This window comes from Apodemus sylvaticus, chromosome 9, assembly GCF_947179515.1.
Source record: "Apodemus sylvaticus chromosome 9, mApoSyl1.1, whole genome shotgun sequence".
Taxonomy (NCBI): Eukaryota; Metazoa; Chordata; class Mammalia; order Rodentia; family Muridae; genus Apodemus; species Apodemus sylvaticus.
Window position 1 is genome coordinate 74349571 of NC_067480.1, and position 24910 is coordinate 74374480.

General features: G+C 38.4%; 1 protein-coding gene across 1 annotated transcript in view; it reads right to left on the minus strand.

Moving 5' to 3' along the window:
* The window catches only part of Kcnh8 (potassium voltage-gated channel subfamily H member 8), a 430038-nt gene that overhangs the window by 170752 nt on the left and 234376 nt on the right, over positions 1–24910 (minus strand). The window contains exon 5 of the mRNA XM_052192780.1: positions 22215–22455. Within this exon, the coding sequence (XP_052048740.1) occupies positions 22215–22455 (241 nt within the window). The remainder of the gene's footprint in view (positions 1–22214; positions 22456–24910) is intronic.

Sequence of the window (24910 nt, forward strand, 5' to 3'; positions counted from 1 at the left end):
TTTGCTGTATATTGCTTTTACTATGTTTAGATATGAGCCTTGAATTCCTGTTCTTTCCAAGGCTTTTAGCATGAAAGGATGCTGAATTTTGTCAAATGCTTTTTCAGCATCTAATGAAATGACCATGTGGTTTTTTCTTTGAGTTTGTTTATGTAGTGAATAGCATTGATGGATTTCCGTATATTTAACCATCCCTGCATCCCTGGGATGAAGCCTACTTGATCATGGTGGATGATCTTTTTGATGTGTTCTTGGACTTGGTTGACAAGAATTTTATTGAGTATTTTTGCATCACTATTCATAAGGGAAATGGGCCTGAAATTCTCTTTCTTTGTTGCATCTTTGTGAAGTTTTGGTATCACTGTAATTGTGGCTTTGTAGAAGGAGTTGGGTAGGGTTCCTTCTGTTTCTGTTTGGTGGAATAGTTTGAAGAGTATTGGTGTTGTCTTTGAAGATCTGATAGAATTCTGCACTAAAACCATCTGGTCCTGTGCTTTTTTGGTTGGAAAGCTTTCTATGACCCCTTCTATTTCTTTAGGGGTTATGGGTCTGTTTATATGATATATTTGATCCTGATTTAATTTTGGCATTTATGGTCTGTCTAAGAAATTGTCCATTTCCTCCAGATTCTTCAGTTGTGCTGAGTACAGGCTTTTGTAGTAGGATCTGATGATTTTTTGAATTTCCATAGTTTCTGTTGCTATATCTCCCTTTTCATTTCTAATTTTGTTAATTTGGATACTCTCTTTGTGTCCTTTGGTTAGTCCTGTTAAGGGTTTATCTATCTTGTTGATTTTTTTTAAAGAAACAGCTCCTGGTTTTGTTGATTCTTTGTATGGTTCTCTTAGTTTCTACTTGATTGATTTCAGCCCTGAATTTGATGATTTCTTGTCTTCTCCTCCTGGGTGAATTAGCTTCTTTTTGTTCCCGGGCTTTCAGTTGTTCTGTTAAGCTTCTAGTGTATGCTCTCTCCAATTTCTTTTTGGAGGCACTCAAAGCTATGAGTTTTCCTCTTAGATAGATTTCTGTATGTTGTGCCTTCATTTTCGTTAAATTCTAAAAAATCTTTTATTTCTTTCTTTATTTCTTCGTTGACCAAGGTATCATTGAGTAGAGTATTGTTCACTTTCCATGTGTATGTGGGCTTTCTGTTGTTTTCATTGTTATAAAGACCACTTGTACTCCATAGTGGTCTGATAGGAGGCATGGGATTATTTTGATCTTCTTATGTTTGTTGAGGTCTGTCTTGTGACCAGCTATATGATCGATTTTGGAGAAGGTACCATGAGGTGCTGAGAAAAAGGTATTGTTTTGCTTTGGGATGAAAAGTTTTATATATATATATGTTAAATCCAATTGGTCCAAAGCTTCAATTTGTTTCTCTGTTTCCCTGTTTAATTTTTGTTTTCCTGATCAGTCCACTGAGGAGAGTGGAGTGTTGAAGTCACCCATGATTATTGTGTTAGGTGCAATGTGTGCTTTGAGCTTTAGTAAAGTTTCTTTTATGAATGAGCGTGCCCTTGAATTTGGAGCATAGATGTTCAGGATTGAGAGTTCTTCTTGTTGGACTTTTCCTTTGACCAGCAAGAAGTGTCCTTCCATGTCTCTTTTGATGACATTAGGTTGAAAGTCAATTTTATCTGATATTAGAATGGCAACTCTGGCTTGTTTCTTGAGACCATTTGCTTGTAGAATTGTCTTCCAGCCTTTTACTCTAAGGTAGTTTTTGTCTTTGACACTAAGGTGTGTTTCCTGTATGCAGCAAAATGTAGGGTCCTGTTTACGTATCCAGTCTGTTAGTCTATGTCTTTTTATTGGGGAATTGAGTCCATTGATGTTAAGACATATTAAGTAGTAGTGGTTATTACTTCCTATCATTTTTATGTTAATTTTATACTTGTGTGGTTATCTTCTTTTGGGTTTGATGAAAGAAGTTTAATAACCTGCTTTTTCCAGGGTATAGTTTCCCTTGTTGTAATGGTGTTTTCCCCCTATTATCCTTTGTAGGGCTGGGTTTGTGGAAAGATATTGTGTAAATTTGGTTTTGTCATGGAATATATTGGTTTCTCCATCTATAGTGATTGAGAGTTTCACTGGGTATAGTAGTCTTGGCTGGCATTTGTGTTCTCTTAGAGTCTGCATGAGCTCTGCCCAGGATCTTCTAGCTTTCATGGTCTCTGGTGAGAAGTCTGGTGTAATTCTGGTAGGTCTTCCTTTATATGTTACTTGCCCTTTTTCTCTTACTGCCCTAAGTATTCTTTCTTTATTTAGTACATTGGGGGTTTTGATTATTATGTGACGGGAGGTATTTCTGTTCTGGTCCAGTTTGTTTGGAGTTCTGTAGGCTTCTTGTATATTCATGGGTATCTCTCTCTTTAGGTTAGGGAAGTTTTCTTCCATAATTTTGTTGAAGATATTTGCTGGCCCTTTCAGTTGTGAATCTTCACTCCCATCTATACCTATAATACTTAGGTTTGGCTTTCTCATTGTGTCCTAGATTTCCTGGATGCTTTTTGCATTTTGCATTTTCTTTTACTGTTGAGTCCATGGTTTCTATGGTATCTTTGGCATCTGAGATTCTTTCTTCTATCTCTTGTATTCTGTTGATATTTGCATTTATGGCCCCTGATTTCTTCCCAAGGTTTTCTATCTCCAAAGTTGTCTCCCTTTGTGATTTCCTAGTTGTTTCTACTTCTGTTCTTAGATCCTGGATGGTTTTGCTCAGTTCCTTCACTTGCTTGTTTGTGTTGTCCTGTAATTCTTTGAGAGATTTTTGTGTTTCCTCTTTCATGACTTCTGCCTGTTTATCAAAGTTCTCCTGTATTTCTTTAAGTGATTTTTGCATTTCCTCCTTATTGGCTACTAACTTATGATCCATATTCTCCTGCATTTCTTTAAGTGATTTTTGTGTTTCCCTTGTAAGGGCTTCTAGCTTTTGATCATTTTTCTCCTGAATTTCTTTAAGAGATTTATTTATGCCTTTCATGTGTTCCTCTAACAGCATCCTGACCAGTGATTTTAAATCCAACTCTTTTTTTTCTGGTGTGGTGTGTCCAGGACTTGCTGTTGTTGGAGAATTGGTTTCATATGCTGCCATAATAACTTGGTTTCTTTTAGTAACATTCCTAAGTTTGCCTTTAGCCGTCTGGTTCTCACTGGTGTTAGATGGTCTTATTGTCACTGGCTGGTGCCTCAACCTCCTGTAGACCTTTAAGTCTATTTCTGCAACACTGGATGACTGGGTTTCCTCTGGCACAGATTGCTGATATGCTGCCTTCCTCTTTTCTGTCTTTGGAGCCCTGCTGAGTCTTGCCTCAAGCAATGTTATACTTGGGTTGTCTCAGTGAACCAGGTGTTCCCTGACTGCTCTGTCATGGATCGAAGATGGCCACAGGGGAGTCACTCCCTCTGCTGCTCTCCACATAGGACACAGCCCCCCCCTCAGAGGACCCGCCTATGTGCTCATGTTCTGGGTGCAGGCAGACCCCTGGTGGTTTGCACTCCCAGAGATCTTAAGCTAGGGATAATTCAGTACCTAGTGATGCTTTTCTACCCTGGCAGGCAGTGAAGATGGCCTATGTTTTCTAAGTCCAAATTGTAGAACTGACAATGTTTACTCTTCATCTATTTACCTGTATTTATGGAGTATATCATTGTCTATCTGTTCATCTGTATGACTATTTATGCTATAGTCTTAGACGACAGTACAGTGAATTCTCTGTTTTGTCATTTAAATAGTTATAGATCCATTGATGATACAGATGAATAAGCTAGGAAGTGTAGTTATTTGTAAATATTTTAGAAACACTGCAAGGTATAGATCACATAGGTTCAGAAGAAGAACTTGAGATAGGTGGGTGACAACAGATCATCATGATTAAAGATGAGGAAGTTGGGGCAACAGATGTGCATTTGTTTAAAACGTCAGAAGAGGTGACAGTTTCAGTAGAGCCATGACATTACCAGATATATACTTTATTAAAACAAGGACAGGATACAAGCTCTGGCAGTAGCATGGTGTGATGGTTTGAATAGGAACGGCCCCTACAGACTCATGTGTTTGCATGCTTGGACATAGGCAGCAACACTATTAGAAAATTTGGTCTTGTTGGATTAGGGTAGCACTTTTGGAGAAATGTGTGTTACTATGTAGGTGGATTTTGGGGACTCTTATGCTCAAGCTATGCCTAGTGTGACCACAATTTCATTCTGAAGCCTGAGTACCAAGATATAGAACTCTTAGCTCCAAGACCATGTCTACTTGCACATCACCATGCTTCTCACCATGTTGATAATGGACTAAACCACTGAAAATGGAAGCCAGCCCCATGCCATGGTCATGGTGTCTTTTCAAAGCAATAAAGTCCCAAGCACATGGTAATCAGACACCAAGCGTACATGCAAAGAAGAGGGAGAAATCTTGGTAAACGAGCTAGAGCTATTGCTCACCAGCTAAAGTGTGTCAACATGGGGACAGACTCATACTGCAGATACTTTTTTGGGACCTATCAGCATGAAGACAACAGGAGTAAGTAACCTCTAGCAGTGTGAGTGACCTGGAAAAGAGAAGGAAAGAGGAGAGGAGAGGAGAGGAGAGGAGAGGAGAGGAGAGGAGAGGAGACGAGACGAGACGAGACGAGAAGAGAAGAGAAGAGAAGAGAAGAGAAGAGAAGAGAAGAGAAGAGAAGAGAAGAGAGAGGAGGGGGAGGGGAGGGAAGGAGAGGGGAGGGGAGTGAGTGAGCCAAGGAGAACCTGGGAGAGAGATGTCATGGAAGATACAAGGAAAGGGGGAGGAATTCATTGCAGAGAGTGACCCAGGAAGGAGAATGATATTTAAAAGAACACAGAGACACCCTGAATGAAATCTGGAAAAACACTGGTCAGATAAAGACTGACAAGATCATTTGACAAAGGGGTTATGAGTGATTGAAAACTCATCTGTATCCCACTAAAAACCAGTAAAAGAAATAACTTCCTTCAGTGCAAAATATTTCACCTTATGTTTCTGACTTATCTCCTCTCATGTTTCCTTTTTTTTTTTTTAATAAAATGACTTAAATTCACCATGCTTTAGGTTTTGTCTTTTAACTTATAAGCTGGAATAAATATTGGCACCCAGTTTAGCTGTCCTTGTAGGTAAACAAAACAAGAAAGAAGCCAGTCATTTGGACAGACCTCTTTATGTTTAAAATGAGATGAGTTAATCAAGCAAACTTTAAATAGGTTTTGGGGGTGTACCATACCACTAAATATCGAATACTGATCAAATATCTTGTCTTTCTCTTGGTAAGCACATATTTTTACTTATGTCAATATTTAATTTAATGAATAATAAAAAATTGAATTCAGCAAAGCAATTTTACTTGCACCCATAGTTTATTCTCAGAAACATCCACTTTTCAACACTCAGTACCAATTTACTGAAATTATCAAATACAAGGCTACCAGGAAATCCAACATATTTACACTCTGCCTTGATTTTGAGTAAGATGGTTTCATTTGTTGAAGGTCTCAAAGCTTTCCACTCCAGGGATACATTGCTTTTGTCCTTCAAGGGGGAGCTAGGGAAGTGGGGGTTGGTGACTGAATTACAATACAGTCAGATTCTTACTTGTTGCCACCTTGAAAAACTCCTCTCCATGGCATGGACTCCAAATTCATCTGTTCCCTTCTTTGATTGTGTCTTTAAAGTCAAAGACAAATGTGGAGAAGATTTCGCTCTAAATCCAGATGTACCACATATGCCTGTACAAGTTGGAAGGAGTCATAGTTCTTGAACTGTCTGCTAAGCAGTCTCATCTTTACCACAGATTTCTCCCACCACTGTATAAGCTTTTAACTACATGATGCTTTTGGTTTCTTCAGAATACCTTTTGTGACTGTTTTAATTGGTTAACTTACCACAAACTAGAACCACCTGGGAAGAGAGTACCAGTGAGGGCTTGGCTAGACCAAGCTGGGCCATGGCCTTGCTTATGGGGTCTTGTCTGGATGACTGTGGGATGAACAAGTCTAAAAGTGAGCTACACAGTTATCTGGTTTCAGGCCCTGCCCTCTGTGTAGACAAAACGTGGCTGAGTGCTAAACATGCATGTTTTCATCCCTCCCTGATCTTGACTGTAGACATGATATGGCTAGCTATTTGAAGTTCCTGTCTTGACTTCTCTGAAATGATGGATTATAACCTAGATTTGTGAGTTTAAATTAACCTTTCTCCCCTAAGTTGTTTCTTTGTTGAGGTGTTTTATCAGAGCTATAGAGAGTGAACTATAGTGTTTTTTAAATGCCAAAAGGATTGAACTCTATTTTAAAATCATAATTTTTATAATTAAATTAAACCATCCAATAAAGATTCTTCTTAGTTAATTCAAAAATACTTTTAACTATGTGGTAACCATTATGTGTGGATGAGTTGTGGCTACCAGTCTTCTTGATCACATGAATATCCAGAAGTTTCTCTTCTGGAGTTGTCATCAGTGTGTACACTCAGTGAACATCACTCAGTGAACATCCTAATATGCCATGAAAAGAGCAGGCCGGAGAAAAACACCACTCTGGTGTCAGGGAGCCTGTACAGGGAGCTATCCTGAAACAATCACCAATCCAGCGCCATAAAGGCCTGAATGGGCTCACAGCATGGGAAGTATAGTAGGTTGGCCTGATGTTGTTTGTATTTTGATGTTAATTTTGTTTTTTCAAAAGGGGCTACCTCCAACTAGCATCAAATACTCAGGTGATGTCATGTGACCCTTTAACATAGTAACTAAGGCAACGTGCCTACATAAACTAAAACAAAAATCTTGATTTTATACTAGCATCTTAACAGCATACCTGAAAGCTCTAGAATAAAAAGAAGTCATGCCCCAAAGTAGTGGATGGCAAGAAATAATCAAACTCAGTGTTGAGATTACTAAAAACAGAAACAAAAAGACAAATACAAAGAATCAATGAAATAAAGATTTCATCCTTTAAGAAAATCAACAAGATGCACAAACCCTTATCCAAACTAATTTTACTTGATAGTTACCACTTCCCAGAGTTAAATAAAGATCACATAAGACATTTAAACAAATCAATAACTCCCATAACCTCTAGTGTAATAGAGTAACAATTAAAAGCTGCCCCCCTAAAAAAAGCAACAAACACAGGGCCTACAGGTGTCTGCACTAGGTCCTCTGTATGTATGTATATGCATACATACATACGTACATACATATATGTGTGAATCATGTGTCTCTGATTCTTGTGCCTTTTCTTGGGGCTCTTTTCCTTCTATTGGTTTGCCTTGCTCAACTTTTTCATGATGATTTTTGTTTTATCTTATTATATTTTATATTGTTAAAAATGACTATATCCCTCAGAATTGTTGCATAGGAGATGTGCAATAAAGTTTAACTTGCATTCTTCAAACTAAAGTAAATCCTCTTGGGTGATTATGAGAGATGGGGTTGCGTTAGTGGCATGAGTTGTAATGAGAAATATAAATGATCTGAATAATGCCATTTCTGATTTGCTTAAATGTCTCAGAGAGTAGGATGAAGAGAGAAAGTGTAAAAGCCAAGTGGAAAAAGCATCTCACTCCTCTGAGATGCCTCTAAATCAAACTTAGTAACATTCTTCATACTCCATCCTTTATCAGAACAAGCATTATTATTTCATATTTTATGAGCTCTGCGGGGGTGCGCAATGTTGGGGTGAGCACTGTTGGGGTGAGGACTGCTGGGATGAGCACCATTGGAATGAGCACTATTGGGGTGAGGACTGCTGGGATGAACACCACTGGGGTGAGCACTATTGGGGTGAGGACTGCTGGGATGCACAATTCTGGGATGAGCACTGTTGGGTGAGGACTGCTGGGACGAGCACTGTTGGGGTGAGCACTATTAGGGTGAGGACTGCTGGGATGAGCACCGCTAGGGTGAGCACTGTTGGGGAATGTTGTGAATGTTATAGGTGCTTCAATCCAAGCATTTGCATGCATTGTGAAGTAAATTTGTGTCTGTCACACAAATACAATCTGGCAATAAATAAGAATGATGCAAAAATGTTGATATTATTTTCTCTAAATGAGTCTGAAGTCACTTTAAAATATGATTAAAAAATTTCAGAAAGAAGCAATAACACCAAAAATTTCTCATTATGGCCATTACCAAAATAAATATTGTCATGGAAAAATTACATTTCAACTAGAGTTTTATTGAATAATAAATACTACCAAGAATAGTTTGATCTAAAACAACTGTTACAAATGTATTAAATGCATTTGTATGTATTATACTTAAAACTAACATTCTTGCCCCATAATTTTGTTCAGTATCTTGTGAAAAAAATCACTCTAAATTGAGAAATCTTCTGAACCTCCTCTTCCCTTTGCATAAACTCTTATCCATATAACCATACAGCTGATTATTTTACTTCCTTGCTGTTTTTGTTTATACATCAAATACTCAACCAACACTTTCCCTAGCCAGTCCTCAAAATCACAGCCTAGCCTTCCTTAATTCCTTGCTTTAGTTTTCTATCTCAAATTACCACTATCTGGCATGGTATATGTTTGGTTTGCTTCCTGATTATCCCCTATTAGAATATAAATTCTAGAATGTCAAGGATCTTGTCTGTTTGCCTTGTCTTTCTGGTTGTATCCAATACTGTACTTGGAAAATAACAAGCACTTAATATAGATGTATTTAGTTAGTGAATAAATACGTTTTTACAGCAATGCTTATAATTTTCTTGGGTGTGCTGGTACAAGTTTTAAATTCCATCATTTTGGAGGAAGAGACTCCTCTGTTGAAGACAAACCTGGGCTAAAAAATGAGGCCTTGTCTCAAAACAAGACAAAACAAAACTAACACCCAAGGATGTATCTCAGCAGAAGAGGATTTGCTTAATATCAGCAAAGACTCCAAATTAGATTTTCAACACTGAAGAAAAACTTTGAGAATACTGTTAGAGTATAATTTTGTTCACAGCAAAGAATGCTGAGAATGGTATTAAAAGTTTATGGGTTAACTAATAGGAACTAAGGCAAATAAAATACTTTTAAGGGCAAACATGTACCGTTTACATTTTGCCCCAGAAAAATATCAATCACTAAGTTTAGATCAATTTGAAAAGGAAAAAAAAAAACCCAAAACACCACTTTGTAGTTTGATTCAGCTTAGGAGCCCACACAGGCTGCAAACATTGCTAGTTCACACACTGTAACATTGCATTTTCCCAGAGCAAGTTCTGGAAAGGCTAAGAACAGTGTGTTTGCAAAATAAATACTCTGTAGAAGTGCTTAAATAGGCATTTTTAGTGTAGCTTATTTGGCAGCTCTTAAAAAAACAATCATGAAAATAGTGTTTTTCTTTCTGATGTCCTTTTCCCTACAGGAATTCTGACACAGATCCTCTCACATTTTGAAATAGGGTACCGTGTTACACTTCAATCGGAGTCTGACATGGTGAGATAGTTTTTCTTCAAGTCTTTTCCTGGATTCAGAAGCTCTTTAGTAGGCATGTGATCACTGCTTCATTTCTGGCCAGGTATTAAGGCATGCTCAGCATGATTCATTCACACATCAGAATTCAAGATATACAATCTTGCAGTATGGGCATTGTTGCTATTCTCAGAGTTGGCTTATAAATAGCCACATGGGATCTCAAGTCAATGTTACGCCCTGATTATGAACACTACATTTATATTAAATGTTAGAAAACTATTGGTGAAAGACTATTACTTAACACAAGTTCTCTGTGAAAGGATGTGTGGAATGCTGGAAGAGGTCTGTCTCCTAAGCCTGTTTAGGGTTTGGAGTATGCATACCAGGGAGTATGCAGATGAAGTCCTTGTCACTACACCATCTGAACACTGGAGTAAATTAGGTGGTGAGATTGGCTAAGCTGACTCCATGACAGGCTTCAAATTGGCAGTTCAGGAGAGTAAACTTAAATTTCTGTTTCCAAGCCCAGGCAAAGTTAGTTGCTAACAAAAGCCCCAGACTTAATGGAAACTGTCATGCCAGCAGAAGCTACTCCTCCACCTGGCTTGAGGCAAGGGTAATGGGCCAGCAACAGTTTCCAGACTTCCTCAGCAACAGTTTCCAGACTTCACCAGCAACAGTTTCCAGGCCCCCACATCAAAGTAATGGCTCTGTCCCTAGAGATAGAGCCAATAGATTAAGATAGAGTTCACCTACCCCTCTTCAGAATTCCCCGAATGTGTTTTAAATCAGGCCTGAGAGGTCATTGGGTTGTCTCTAACTTGGTAATGGGAGACCCCAGCATGCTGGACTTTCTGCAGAATAAAATACTCTTTGCTTTTGCATTCTATTTGAGTCTGGGGTATCATTTTCAATGAATCATGGACCCTTACAGTAGAAAAATATAGGGAGTATAGAAGGAATGAAGGGACTGAAGGAAGTCCCCAAATGATAAAAAATAATGAATTTTAGGCAATCAATGTTTCTAATTATCCTGTTCTCTGATCCTTTCAATGGTAAAAGATCCGCAGGCACTTGTATTCCTGAGGACTGTGAGGTGGTTTCACCCTGCTGCTCCTTAAATGCAAAATCCTCTGGTTGATTCAGAAGGTGTGCCCAAGGTAAAACCAAATTCCTTTATTACCATGATTATTTTTTACTTTATTATTATTGTGTTTTAACTCATCATCATTAATGTTAGTTCTTTAACTAAAGGGAAAAGCAATATATCTTTGCATATGTTATTAAAATCACTGTATGCAATACAATAACTCTACAATACACATATTCTTTCAGGTCCCCTTGAAATTTGAACAACAAAGACACATGGGGTTCATGGTAGAGAGGTAGCCCTTCTTTAGGAATCAGTTTCCAGTAGAGATAGCCCTGAAAGGAGCTGGATAGTATAAACATTTCTACATGAGATGGGAAGGCATAGTTACAAAGAATTACAATAAACAGCACTTTGCCGGGAGAGCAGATTGTGAAGAAACATGCATTTATATGTGCTACTAGGTGTTAAGGGCTAGATTGAAACAAGTCTTTCCATGAGGCCCTGATAGATGGGGAAGGACCACAGTTTCCTAAACCAGAAATACATTTGGCAAAGCCAGTAATGGCTGGGGTTATGACATTGGGGACCTGGGCTTTAGATCCTGAGAATCTAACTCTTCCCACCCAGATGGGCTACGGTAATCAGTCCCAAGTCCACTGTGTGCTCACTCTCTTGTGCCTTTGAGATATCCTGTATTTCCCCTTGTGTAACATTGCTTGATTAGCTTCTGGTTGACTTCATCCCACTGGTATGATAGCTTTCCACTGACTGCCCCCTCCCCCGCCCTACACAAAAATAATATGCAAAATGCTGTAGGTCTTAGTAAACGTGCGTGGCATAGGACATAACATGTGTTAGACCTCCCTGCCCCAGTTCTTCATTTTCTCATCTAGGTCTTTTCTGTTATCGTCCTGTCACTGATGAATAGCCTACTAGTCCACCTCAACTACGAGAAAAAATCATATTCAGCAAATGTCAAAGTTATTGAATAGACAAGTCCCAGCTGTTCTAAAGTTTGTGGTTAGTTTTTAGCTCACCATGTCTTCTAGACTGCATTACAGGAAGCCCAGCTTGCACTTTCAGACCTTATCTGGATAAAAGGGATTAAAAAGAGCCTAGATGAAATTCAGGTCATCCTGTTCTTGTTTCTAGTGCTGCTGATGGGAAATGGGATTGAGGGGGACTCTGGATTGAATGCATCTGGTCTTTGGATGTTATTGGGGTTACTCAATGCAAGCCAGCCTCACGACGCTCCACACCCAAATGAAGTTTGGCTGCACCTAGGTGTGAGATGGCTGCAGTTCAGGGACCTCTTTCTCTCCTTTTCGCAAAGGACAATGAGCAGATTCTCTATCAGTAAATGAGAGCCCAAGTCTGTTGTGCCTGAGAACTGTGAGGTGGGAAATGCCCTTTGTTCCTCTGGCACAGAGTTATCCACTTTATTCAACATGTACAAATGAGCTCTAGTTTTATTTTTTTCTTTTGAAAATCCTGTTATTAAAATGAATAGAAGATGCGGGATCAATAGCATTGATGACTTCAGACTTGCCACTCCAAGAGGTATCACTTCTGGCATTCTGTTTGTAACAAACGGCATAAAAGGCAAAGCAAGTACAAGAAAAAGCCTTTGTTTTTCCCTCTTATTCCTATTAGTAAATCCTAAAGTTCCTCATCTGAAGGTGCTCTTCACCCTCCCTGTCCTAAGAACACTGTGAAACACTGAAAACAGAGTGGATGCTGAAATGGAGCTGCACATAGTAAAAGTTTTCTTATCTTCTACTATATCCACAGTATCTTTCCTAGACATATCACCAAAATTACCATCCTTGACCCAAGGCCTCTCTATTGTTATTGTTTTCTTACTATCTATTATTCTTTGTTTAAAAAGTATATAGTGCTGGGAGGAGACCTCAGTCACTTGCAGGCACAAGGACTTGAACAGTCACCCTCAGTACCCACATATGAATCTGGGTATAGAGGTGTGTGTTTGTTAATCTTAGTGCCAGAGAGTCAGGCACCCCACCCACCCGAGCTTTTTGGCTAGACAGTCCAAGCAGATGATAAAATATGAGCTTAGGGAAATGCCACGTTTCAGAAAATGAAGTTAATGCCAACTGAAGAAACCATTTTATTGACCTCTGGCTTGTGCATCCTACTAAGAGCTCCTGCACACACACATGAACTCATGTGCATACACGTGAAATAGGTAACTAAATAAACTTTGGGTCTAACTGCTTATTTTGGCTCTTCCTTTATTTTTGTTGAAGACTCCTGTATAAACATAAAATCTGGAACAAAGCTTGCATGTGCCTTTACTGTTAATCTGTTTTATGTTAATGGATACATTTGTTAGAGCAGTGTGATTGACAACTAAACAGTGAGTAAGCCTTCCCAATATAACAGCACCAGAAATCCACATGAAGTTGACCATTTTCCAAATGATAGCTTTCAGTTTCTAGTCTGGCTTGAAAAATGAACCAGCTGTGCATAAACTGCTTGTTTCTGTTGTAGCAACAGATAGATTTGTGTTAATTATACCAAGAAGGTTAAAATAAAAATTAGGTGCTATAAAAAGTAGACTCTAAGAGAGCAAAAACATGGGCTTTTATAAGTGACTAGAAACACTGGCTAATAAAAGTGCTATTAACAAAAATAAGAAGAAAAATAATCCGATGCAATAAAGACAGGGATCTAAGTTCAAGGAAATACCATTGTTATGCTAAACCTGTTGAAATCTTTGTCATAAAGCCATTTGTGATATATAATGATTAAATTGACATTAATATCATTGTCCTGATGGCTGAATCAAAAAAATATGTTTTTAGCTGTTCCTTGTGCTTGTGTGATGCAACCCCACTGAGACTTCAGTGAATTATAAAACTCCTTCAATCACACAAGAAACAAATTTAAGGTATGACAGGGGGAACAGTATACTTATAAAGCTTAGGCAGATGCCTAGATTGTGACAATGGTCATGGGTGCCACTGAACAAAGATACTCTCGTTTAGTTCTGGAAAGGAAGGTCTCACAATGTGCGACTGACTTTCTCCCACTACACTAACTGCCCCAGTGAACTGTAGGACTCCAGGATATTTTGTCACTTCCTCATCCCATGTCTGGTGTTCATCTTGGTCTGTTACTCTACTTGAATTACCCATGAGTCTCAGTCATGCTTTTTATAGCACCTAATTTTTATTTTAACCTTCTGGGTATAATTAACACAAATCTATCTGTTGCTACAACAGAAACAAGCAGTTTTATGCACAGCTGGTTCATTACTATCATGTACAACATATCTGCTCTTATGAATAATTAGTCATGCATGTCTTACTATCTGACCCCCAACAGATGTTCAAAAAATCTTGTACTTTAGTACAAGAATTTGACTCTTTCTATTCTTCAGTATTGTTATGCTACAGAGATCAAAATTTAAAATATTGATTATCACAAATGACTTATTTTACTCTGTGTCATCTTATGATTAAGGTATTGCAGTATTTTTTTAAAGACATTACACTATATGTATTATGAGAATGGGCACTTGGTGAGAAGCCAGTGCTTTGGACAAGATAGTATTTGAGGGAGGGGGAAGGGCTTAAGTGTAAGAAAACACATTTTGGTTGACAGTTATTCTCTGTCACTCTCAACTAGTCAAACTTGATGCAATGTTGAAGTGGCAGTGTGGGACAACACGTAAGGATTCAAGCATCCTAACAGTGCAGTGAACGTTTACTCACAAGGTTTTGGCTTGAGGAACGTTAATACTAGACCCGTTTTCTCATTAGGTTCATTAAACACCATAGCCTGTGCTGGTTGGTGGAAGCCTTGTCTGTTTATATCATTTTGCTTCTAAATAGTAAGTCCCAGCAAAAGTATAATGTTTCCTCATATGCATCTAATTCCTCACATATTCAAGGGGTCTAAATGTTGCTCTTTCTAAACCCAGCAGATTATACCAACCTGTTCTAGATTCTCTTTCTAACCTACAACATTAATTTCTTTTTTTATTTGATATATTTTTTATTTACATTTCAAATTATTTCCCCTTTTCTGGCCCCCCACTCCCTGAAAGTCCCATAAACCCTCTTCCCTCCCCCTGTTCCCCCATCCACCCCTTCCCACTTCCCTGTTCTGGTATTCCCCTATACTGCTACATTGAGTCTTTCCATAACCAGGGGCCACTCCTCTGTTCTTCTTGGACATCATTTGATGTGTGGATTATGTTTTGGGTATTCCAATTTTCTAGGCTAATATCCACTTATTAGTGAGTGCATACCGTGATTGATCTTTTGAGACTGGGTTACCTCACTTAGTATGATGTTCTCCAGCTCCATCCATTTGTCTAAGAATTTAATGAATTCATTGTTTCTAATGGCTGAATAGAACTCCATTGTGTATATATACCACATTTTTTTGCATTCATTCCTCCGTTGAGGAATAGCTGGGTTCTTTCCAACTTCTGGCTATTATAAATAGGGCTGCTATGAACATAGTGGAGCACGTATCCTTATTACATGCTGGGGAATCCTCTGGGTATATGCCCAGGAGTGGTATAGCAGGATCCTCTGGAAGTGATATGCCCAGTTTTCGGAGGAACCACCAGACTGATTTCCAGAGTGGTTGTACCAATTTGCAACCCCACCAGCAGTGGAGGAGTGTTCCTCTTTCTCCACATCCTCACCAACACCTGCTATCTCCTGAGTTTTTAATCTTAGCCATTCTTACTGGTGTAAGGTGAAATCTCAGGATTGTTTTGATTTGTATTTCCCTAATGACTAATGATGTTGAACATTTTTTAAGATGCTTCTCAGGCATCCGAAATTCTTTGGGTGAAAATGAAGGCACAACATACCCAAATCTTTGGGACACAATGAAAGTAGTGCTAAGAGAAAAACTCACAGCGCTGAGTGCCTCCAAAAATAAATGAGAGAGAGAGCATACACTAGCACCTTAATGGCACACGTGAAAGCTCTGGAATAAAAAGAAGCTAATTCACCCAGGAGGAGAAAAAGACAGGAAATCATCAAACTCAGGGCTGAAATCAATCAAGTGGAAACAAAGAGAACCATACAAAAAAATCAACAAATCTAGGAGCTGGTTCTTTGAAAAAATCAACAAGATAGATAAACCCTTAGCCAGACTGACCAATTTCTAATTTTTCTTTCTTCAATACCCCTCTATCTCCTCCTGTTTTCTTTACTCTTGCCCTGTGAAACTCAGACACAGTCTTGCCCTGTAGCTCAGGCTGGGGCAATTCCTTCACAATTCCTTCAGTGAAGCCTCTTGAGTGTTGGGCGTTACAGACCTATGGCATAGCACTAGGATTTCTCTTTTGTTTGGTTGTTTGTTCCATTTTTCTCATGTTTTTCAAATTGAGTAGTCATTGTGCAATTGAAATCTACATTTAAAATATAAATGCTACACCAAGGTGAACAATATATTTTGTCACTGTTCTAAAGAACCTTCTTCTTGTGACACAAATAAGTGTACAAATTTCTGTAAGCATTTTCAAATAAATAAATTTATTTTCAAATAAATTTATCCTGATGATGCTTTCTTGTGACTTTTATATAAATGGCAGTATGCAGGAAGTGGCCTCACAGATTATGCTTGCATTATTCATAATTATCTAGTATGTCCTGGAACATACTGGAGATGATTCTTTCTTCCTTTCCTTTCCTTTCTTTCTGTCTTTCTTTGTCTAGCTTTCTTCCGTCCGTCCTTCCTTCCTTCCTTCCTTCCTTCCTTCCTTCCTTCCTTCCTTCCTTCCTTCCTTCTTTCCTTCCTTCCTTTCTTAATTTATTTCTGAATAGTTCACACTTGCCTGGAACTCACCATGTGAAACAGGCTTGCCTGGAATTCAAATCTACAGAGATCTGCCTGCCTTTTCTTCCCAAGAACTGAGATTAAAGAAGTGCATTGCCATTCCTAACCCTCACTTTTCTTTATAGCTTAATAAAATTACCCATTAGGACCAGTAAGATGGCTTTGTCAGTGCCTGCTTCCAATCTTGATTGCCTCAGGTTGATTCCAAGGACTCTATGGATGCCTACATCTTTTTCTGTGACCATGTGTGCACATTTATACATACATTCATCTCACATTTGTTTACTCTGTGCATACAAAACTCATTCACATTTCTTCAGTTCCTGTTTCCTGAGTGGTTTGTAAGAGATCTCTAATTAGTATATTTTAAAAATCCATTTTGCTATTGCATCTTTAAAAATGGACCCCCATTAAATCTTTTACCTTTTAATAATATCACACCTACATCTGACTTCCTGTTTTTCATTCATCTTTTCTCGCTTTGTTTTTACTCAAAATTTTTCTTTGGATTCATTGTACTTGATATTTCCTTTTTCTTCCTTGTTTCAGAATCATTACTCTGATGATAACATTCCAATTTTATTTTTTTTGGGGGGGGAAGCTACCTAATTTTTTTTAAATACACACAATTCATTCCAGACTTTTCTAACAACACTGCACAGGTTTGAGTTCTCTGCACTTACTATAAGCATTCCAAAATGTGACATATTGTTTGTATACACCTGGATTCCTTTCATCTGGTCACTATGGTTTAAATTATATCTTGTATCTATTTAAAAACACATAAAATACACCAGTACTTAAATAAGTTCACTTGCATTATTATCGGCACACCCACTGTAACTTGATTACTTTCATTGTACTACCTGAACAACATAATTTTTCATCAGGTTGTTAATTTAATTAATTAACTTTTTTGCTAATTTTTCATCATAAGGTTTCTTTTCTTGGATTTGTGATTTGTTCCTTTCTTTTGGGTTATTTTCCTTTTGGTAAAAACAGAACAACTCCCCCCCACCCTCCACACACACACAACAACTCCGTGCCACCCTGCATACACTCACATACATCTCCTGGCCAATCTCCACACTCACACACACATAAAACTCTCTGCACCATCTCTTCACCACCTCACCCTTAAAGAATCTTTTTATGAGAACCTGCAAGTGACAAAATTCAGTGTTTTTCTTCTGGAAAGAGAGTAAAGTGAAGGAGAGGGATCAAGGAAAGGAAGATGGAAAAGAGACAAAGAAAAGGAAGGGGAAGGGGAAATGAAGGAGAGACAAGTGGGTAGGAAGCCAGAGGGAGAAGGAGCTGACATTTTTGTACTTATCGCTTATCATTTTCTACCTCGTACAAAGTGGAAAAGCCAGGTTTAAATCAATTTGGTACCTATGGAAGTTCATAAGTTGTCTTCTTTCTCTAGGGTCTTTGAAGATTTCTCCTTTAATCCTTTATATTCACACTATTACTGCCATGTGTTTATAACTGAAGACATTTTTTTTATTCCATGTGGTATCTGGGATGATCTATGCATCTTACAGTCTTTCCACGCTGGAAAATTCTTGGCTCTTTTAACACTCCGGTTCCACCCTCTGACTGGTTCCAGATTGTGTTGTTCCAGGGTTTTCTTAACTAGCTCTGAGGTGAACACACAGTGTTCCACTGTTCGGTTGCACCTTTATTGCCTATAAACTTTTTTTTTTAAAGATATCCGTGAAGAGACTTTGTTGGGTGCTAGAGCCTTAGATTAACTGGTAACCTCCCTATTCCTATATCAGATACCAGCAAAGGGGAATGAAACTTGAACTCACTGAAACAACTCATAGCTCATTCCCATGTCTGTGCATACTACAGCCTGGATTGTTTTGGGCTCTGTGATGGCTATTTCCAGTTTTCAACTTGACTATATCTGGAATGAACTACAGTCCAGTAAAGGAGGGCATACTTGTGATCCAGACCTTGAGACTAAAAGATACAGGCCTTTGTTTCAGATCTGGACAAGTGATTACACATGTGTTTGATCTGGATCTTGAGGCATAGTGGCCATGAATGCATAGGCCCAGGTATGGTGGGTCACACCTGTATTTCTAGGAGACAGAGGGAAGCAGATCTCTAAGTGCAAGGGCAACCTGGGACAGAGCAAGTTTCAAGTAAAGAAAATTTTATGTCCAGTTGTAGTGGTACACAACCTTAGTCTAGGCTATACCTTCAACTGGAGCCCTGCATAAGGACTTGCCAGCACATCTGTTGGAACCTATGTCTTCAGGATTCCAGTTTATACAGAATACCATCTGAAATACATAGCCTTGTGGGACTGAGAAATTACTAGATTCTTGAATTTCTCATTCACAGCTGCCCAACTTTACAATAGTTAGACTGCAGACTGCAAATCATTCCAATAATTTCCCTTAATATATAGAGACATTTTATAAGTTCTGTGATTCTAGAGAACTCTGACTAATACAAGCTCATTGGAATTTTTAGGATGGGTTTTGAAGAGACACCTACTGAGCCTGTTTATATGAAACAATCTGTAATGTTCAAAGTATGGCTGGATTAAAAGATTTAAAAATAAAATCACCATTGTATGAAAACTATCATTTTTAAAAGGGCTACTGATTCAAATGCTGCAGAAATTAAAATGAGTGACTTGGCAGCAATCTGTTAATTGAATTATTACTTCATAGTAAGTTAACAAGCCATAGAAATATGTAACAGCAGGGTCAGTTCTCTAGGGTTATAGCAGGTTGAGAGGTTTAGTCAATATGAATCTGTCTTATGAAACACTCCGCTTGACTTTGTTCCTTTCTGCATAACAATGAGTGGGAAAAGGTTAGAAAGAAGGTCCAACCCCCTTCCATGAAACAGGAACTTACAGTGAGTCTGTGCACATTGAACTAATGTGGCTTACACAATAAGAACAAGATGGCAGCTAGAAGTTTTGGGTTGCCTTGACTAATTCTGTAGTCAGATACTATTGGTCTGGTGAATCCACCTGTCGATGACATTTTTCAGGCATGCCAAAAGAGCATACTAAATGATCTTAAGGGGATGAGTTCCGAGGTAAAGTAAATCCAGCCAGATGACTGTGAGTTAAATGTAAATAGATTTCTCTCAGTATCTACAGTGCTGAAGGGTGTCATGAGTCCCTTAAGGAATCCTATCAGCTCCCATCTTTAATTTTCTCTGGGAAACTTCTCTGCATGCAACATTAAATTATTCCCCATTTGAAAAGTACATATATTGTCTAACACTGAAGCTAGTGCAAATACCAAAACATTTAAAAAGAAAATCATCTTTTAGGCACAATGAAACCTTTCCTTCATGTTGTCCATTGCAATGGACACGGATTGACTGAAGGCACGATTCAGCTGTGAGGTTTAGAAGCATCCTAGGTAAATCTCCAGTTCCACAGAAACAAAAATAAAAAAGAGACTGTAAATTTTTAATAAGCATTGTCTATCATACCCCACAAACTAATACAAGTTAAGTGGTACAAATAGTCGCAAGGATTGTGAAGATGCAGTACTGTAAAGTTGAACATATTTCTATTCATAGTATTATTTCGTATTATCTTTGTTTGGCTTTGGATATAATGTTTCAATGTGTAAGCCCTTCTGGCCTTGAACTCAGAGTATTCCTGCATCTGCTTTTGGAGTGCTAGATTTGCAGTCGAGTCACAGGTGGGTGGGGCTGCTACCTGCTCTTACTCCAAGTAACTCATTTATAGCTGATCATTTTTTGTCACCTTTGTGAAAAGATGCAAATGGTAAAAGTTAGGGTAAGCATTATTAGGTACTATAAACCATTCTTCAAATGCATTAGAAGTGTACATGTCCTTAAATTCATTTAAAAGAACAGGGTGGCAACAGTAAAAAAAAATGTAGGTAAATTACTATTGCCTGTGAAATTAAGTCAGTCAACAAGTGATTCTAGGCAGGGCCTCATACTGTTGTCAGACTCATGCCTCCAGCTGTAAAGCAATCGTTGGATAAACCCAACTGGGTGAAAATAGCAGGAGCTAAGTTAGTGGGGGTGGCTCAACTTGCCTCCTAAGCAATAGAAAGTGCAATAAGAGCGAATCCAGCAGATCAGAGGGCAGCATCAGAAGAAGAAATTAGATTCTATCAGTCTCCTCAAGTAATGCATACCCCAAACAAATCTTCCTCAGTGTGTGAGTCCTCATTCGTAAACAGGTCATCCTCTGCCTGGGAGGGCATGGTGCCAAAATGGATTCCTTACCCATGAGCTTTAAAATCTTAAACACCAGGAAAACATGATGAAGAACATTCAAGAACCAAATTTGCCTCAGTGAAGGAACTGTAAATATCAATGAAAGAAAGCCAATGGTATGTGTATTGTGCATATTCAACAGACACTGACCTGGTTCTTCATGAGACCTTGAAAATGTATTACCTGAAAGGAAATCAGGCTCAGACATGTAGTAAAGACCCGAGTCCTTCAGAATATTAACCTGTATATTGAGTATAGTTTTAGGATGATGACATCGTCATTGTTTGTCATGGCTTCATAAGAGGAAACAAGGTATGAACCCAAATGGACTGGCAAATAGTCACACTCAGTTTGTCTATAACTTCCTTTTAAAGGCAAACTGAAGTGATTAAAGCTGTTGTTCCATCATGATCAAACAGATCACATTATGCTTTTAATTTTCTCACAATGAATGTATTTAATTGATAAAATGAAGATGATTTTGTAGCTTTACCAAGTTACCCAACTAGATACTATTGCCACCTAGTGGTCTAACACACTATAGCGACCACTTTGGGGGTGAAAGCTGTGGTCCTAAAAGGCAAGGCTCATAGGTGCAGAGATAACAGTGGGGTAGGATTCACGGGGAGAGTAGGCACGCATGTCTAGAGCAAACACATGCATTCAGTCATAGACCTCACTCTTACATCAGTCATGGACTGGCACTAACACACAGTTACAGAACCACTCTGGCCCCAAAGTGTTAAGAACTTTATTGAGCAAACAGGCTACCACCACTGAAAAAGGGTTTTGGTATACTTCACTTCTTTTCTTCTTAAAAAAAAAAAAGGTCAATTTTTCTTTGATTTAGTCACTTGCTTAAGAACTTTCTGTAACATTCTTTCATGTTGCTCTTTATCACCTATTTTATTATTAGGTAAAGACTCAGTACTTGTGCCCAATGGTGGCTAATTAAACAGCATGGAGTTAATGTGAACTTATAGAAAATCAGAATTTGGTCTAGATGGACAAACAAGGAACAGGCTTCATTCTTAAAGAAATGAAGATTTAGGAAACAAGAAAATAGAAGAAAAAGGGTCAGCACAATCAAGCTGGTGTTTGCCAACCGAAATTCTCAGTGTTCTAGAGATACTGGGATTGAACATTTCTTGGAGTTCTCTTAGCTAAAATCAGATACTGGCTCTATTATTATTATAGGTAACAAAGCCCTATGCTTTCTTTGCTTCTGTAGGCAGGCCACTTGCAGAGACCATTCTAAATACCCTTAAAAAACAACACCCCCAGGACATCTAGGATGACTCTCAGAATTCCATTCTACTGCTAAACTCATCTTTGGCTTTGCATAGTGAATATCTCTAAGGATGTCAGAGTCCAAACACAACAGACATCAAGTCTTTCTTTGATACATCTTTCAATAAAATGAATGAGGACAAATGGGACATTGCTTTATATGTTTCAATGTAGGAACAGTAGGAAAACTGGAAGAAGCAAATTTCTGAAATTCAAGCATCTGAGGCTCCAAAGTTTGTATCAGAGGCTGAAACATATTCTTGCAAATAGAGCTCTGTTTAAATTTTCCACAGAAAATAAGGAACATGTAAATCTCTGAGACCAGAAACTATGGGATCTTACCTATAATGAAAAGAATCTCCACTGCAATGTCACTGACCGTTGTGCTCCGAGTTGTGGACAGATCCTCATTGCCAATGAAGCACACATTGTAAGGGACTGTCACGGCAACATAAAACGTTGCCAGCAAAATGAGCCAGTCCCAGCCAGCCTTGAAAGTGCTGAAATGCAGCAGGATGAACTTGGACTTTTTTGCATCAGAAACCTTATATTCTGGAAACGCTGGTTTATCTACAAACACGTTCTGTGGATAAAGACACAAAAAAGAGAATGGATAAAGAAGTATGCAGCTAGAAATGGAGACTGAACAGCTCTAAATGTACACTTGAGAAACCTGGACTATCCACACATTCAGTGTCAGATACCTTACAAGTGACCCATAAAATGTAACATGAGTATACTGTCCTGTGCTACTCAACTGTGCTGTAGTTAAAACCACGGGGTTCTTCACTTGGAATTCCAGAAGACTCCAATCTTGTGGGATTCCAAGTGAAGTGAAAATCTTGGCACCTAGGGAAGATGCAGACTACTGTAATATCACCTGTCTATGATGCTTCTGTACAGGAATTTATAAATTTTCATCAAGTACAAGCATATCATAGATAATTATATAGTGTATACAATATTGAAAATAGTAATAAACAACTGTTACTGGTTTATGTGTTTATAATTTGCACATATTATTATTTCAGAGAGCATTCATATCTATTTTTAAATCTTACTGTTAGCATTTAGTATTAAATTTATGAACTACAGGATCAAAAATCTTCTGGTGAACTTATTGCTGAATGGCACATTGAGTGAGCGACCGGCAAACATATTGTTTGTACAAATAAACACAGATACACAAAAGAGTATGTTGGATCTCTTGAAAATGGAGTTATAGGCATTTATGAGATACCTCACATGGATAATGAAGACAGAGCTCAGCTCCTCTCTAGGAACAGTTTGTGCTCTGAGTCATATTAACTTCTGAGCCATCTCTCCAGCCTAGACCTGCACTATAGGGTTCCTACAACAAAGAAACTACTCTAATAGCACACTTCTTAGAATGTCTCCTATTTGTTAGTGTACTAAAACTAAATAGTTATCTCTTTAGGTGGACAGTATTGGGCAAATTGTGTGTGTTTGTGTATGTGTGTGTGTGTGTGTGTGTGTGTGTCTGTGTGTGTGTGTGTTTGTGTGTGTGTGTGTGTGTGTGTTTGTGTGTTAAGTGAATGATCTAGAGTTTGGTTAAATAAAAATACTATTTTCTCAAATGTTATCAAAAACCATCCAGTTAGAAGTGTAATCTATAAAGAGTATAATAACTAGGGCATGCTTGAATGCTCATTAGTATATCACAGTCTGCACATGGTTAGCTTTCAGATAAGAGTTGTTACCCAAAGATCTCTGACTGGGATTCTGCTGATGTCAGCAAAGATAGCCTCCCTCCCCTCAGAAAGTATAGAGATGACCAACATTCTCCTGAAAACAGTTGCTTCCTCTCCTGTCAAAATACACTGGGTGGTCCATGCATTTGTGCACTGTGGGGGTTGATATTTATAATTGGAACCCAAACCTCATTATTTTGATTAATATGCATATATTCTGAAACAGAGCAGCCATTTAGAAGGAGAGAAGCAGTTACTTAGGGGTTATAATTCAAGTAACTCATGGAGGAGAAAGACAACATTTACCACATAGCTGAATAAACATGGAATAGCTAGAGTTTTTGATGGCTAATGAAGCACTTTGCTTTGAAAGTGGCCCAAATAGAGGACAATTCCCTTGTTGCTATGAGACAAAAGACGGCTCAACAATAATGTGTATGGAAATTCCACAAGCCTGTGACCAAGTGCTTATACACTTGGTTTTGACCTCAATTAATGAGAAACTCAAGACAGGTAATGAGAACTTAGATTTGATATTTAACTTAAACAGGAGAAAGTTCTGGATACATAGTGCTTGTAGGTCACAGTGTTGTCTTCTTGTCTCAGTCATTGAGAGGAAGACAGAGAAATATAGTGTGCTTAGGAAGGCCCAGTGCACCTGTGAATTCCTGGTATGTTCATAGACATAGCACTTTGATCTGTTAGTTCTATCCCTTGTCTAAAGGTAGGGGTTCCAAATGTGAGTCTACTTTCTGTTAGTAAGTCTACTTTGTCCCACAAGCATGTCATACCCATGCTTCTCAGTGGGCCACTGCATTGTTTCTTTAAACTACCTACTTGGTTGTTGAAGGACAATTTCCAAAGTTGGATTTTGCCATAAAACTGAGGTAATGAATTACTTCCAATATTTGTGCGGTATGTGTTAGTGGAGGGAGTTAAAACTCATGTATGAGCAGAGAAGAGACAGTTCAGGTCCACAATACTCATCTCTTCAAGGTTGATAAGGTACACTGAAGTTATCATGGCACATACATTCTTCTTTTAAAGGTTTATTTATTTTGTTTTAGGTGTATGAATGTCTTTATCTGCAAGTACATTTGTGCACTACATGCACACCTGGTACTTGCAGAGGCCACAAGGAGGTACAGAATTCCCTGGAAAAGGAGTTAGAGGAAGCTGTGCGGGTGCCGAGAACTCAAACCCAGGCCTTTTTCAAGACTAGAAAAAGCTCTTAATTCATGAGCCACCCTTCTATCGCTGCCCATGAGAGATTGTATTATAACTTTATTCCTAAACGTTTACAATAGGAAATGATTGAGATTTACC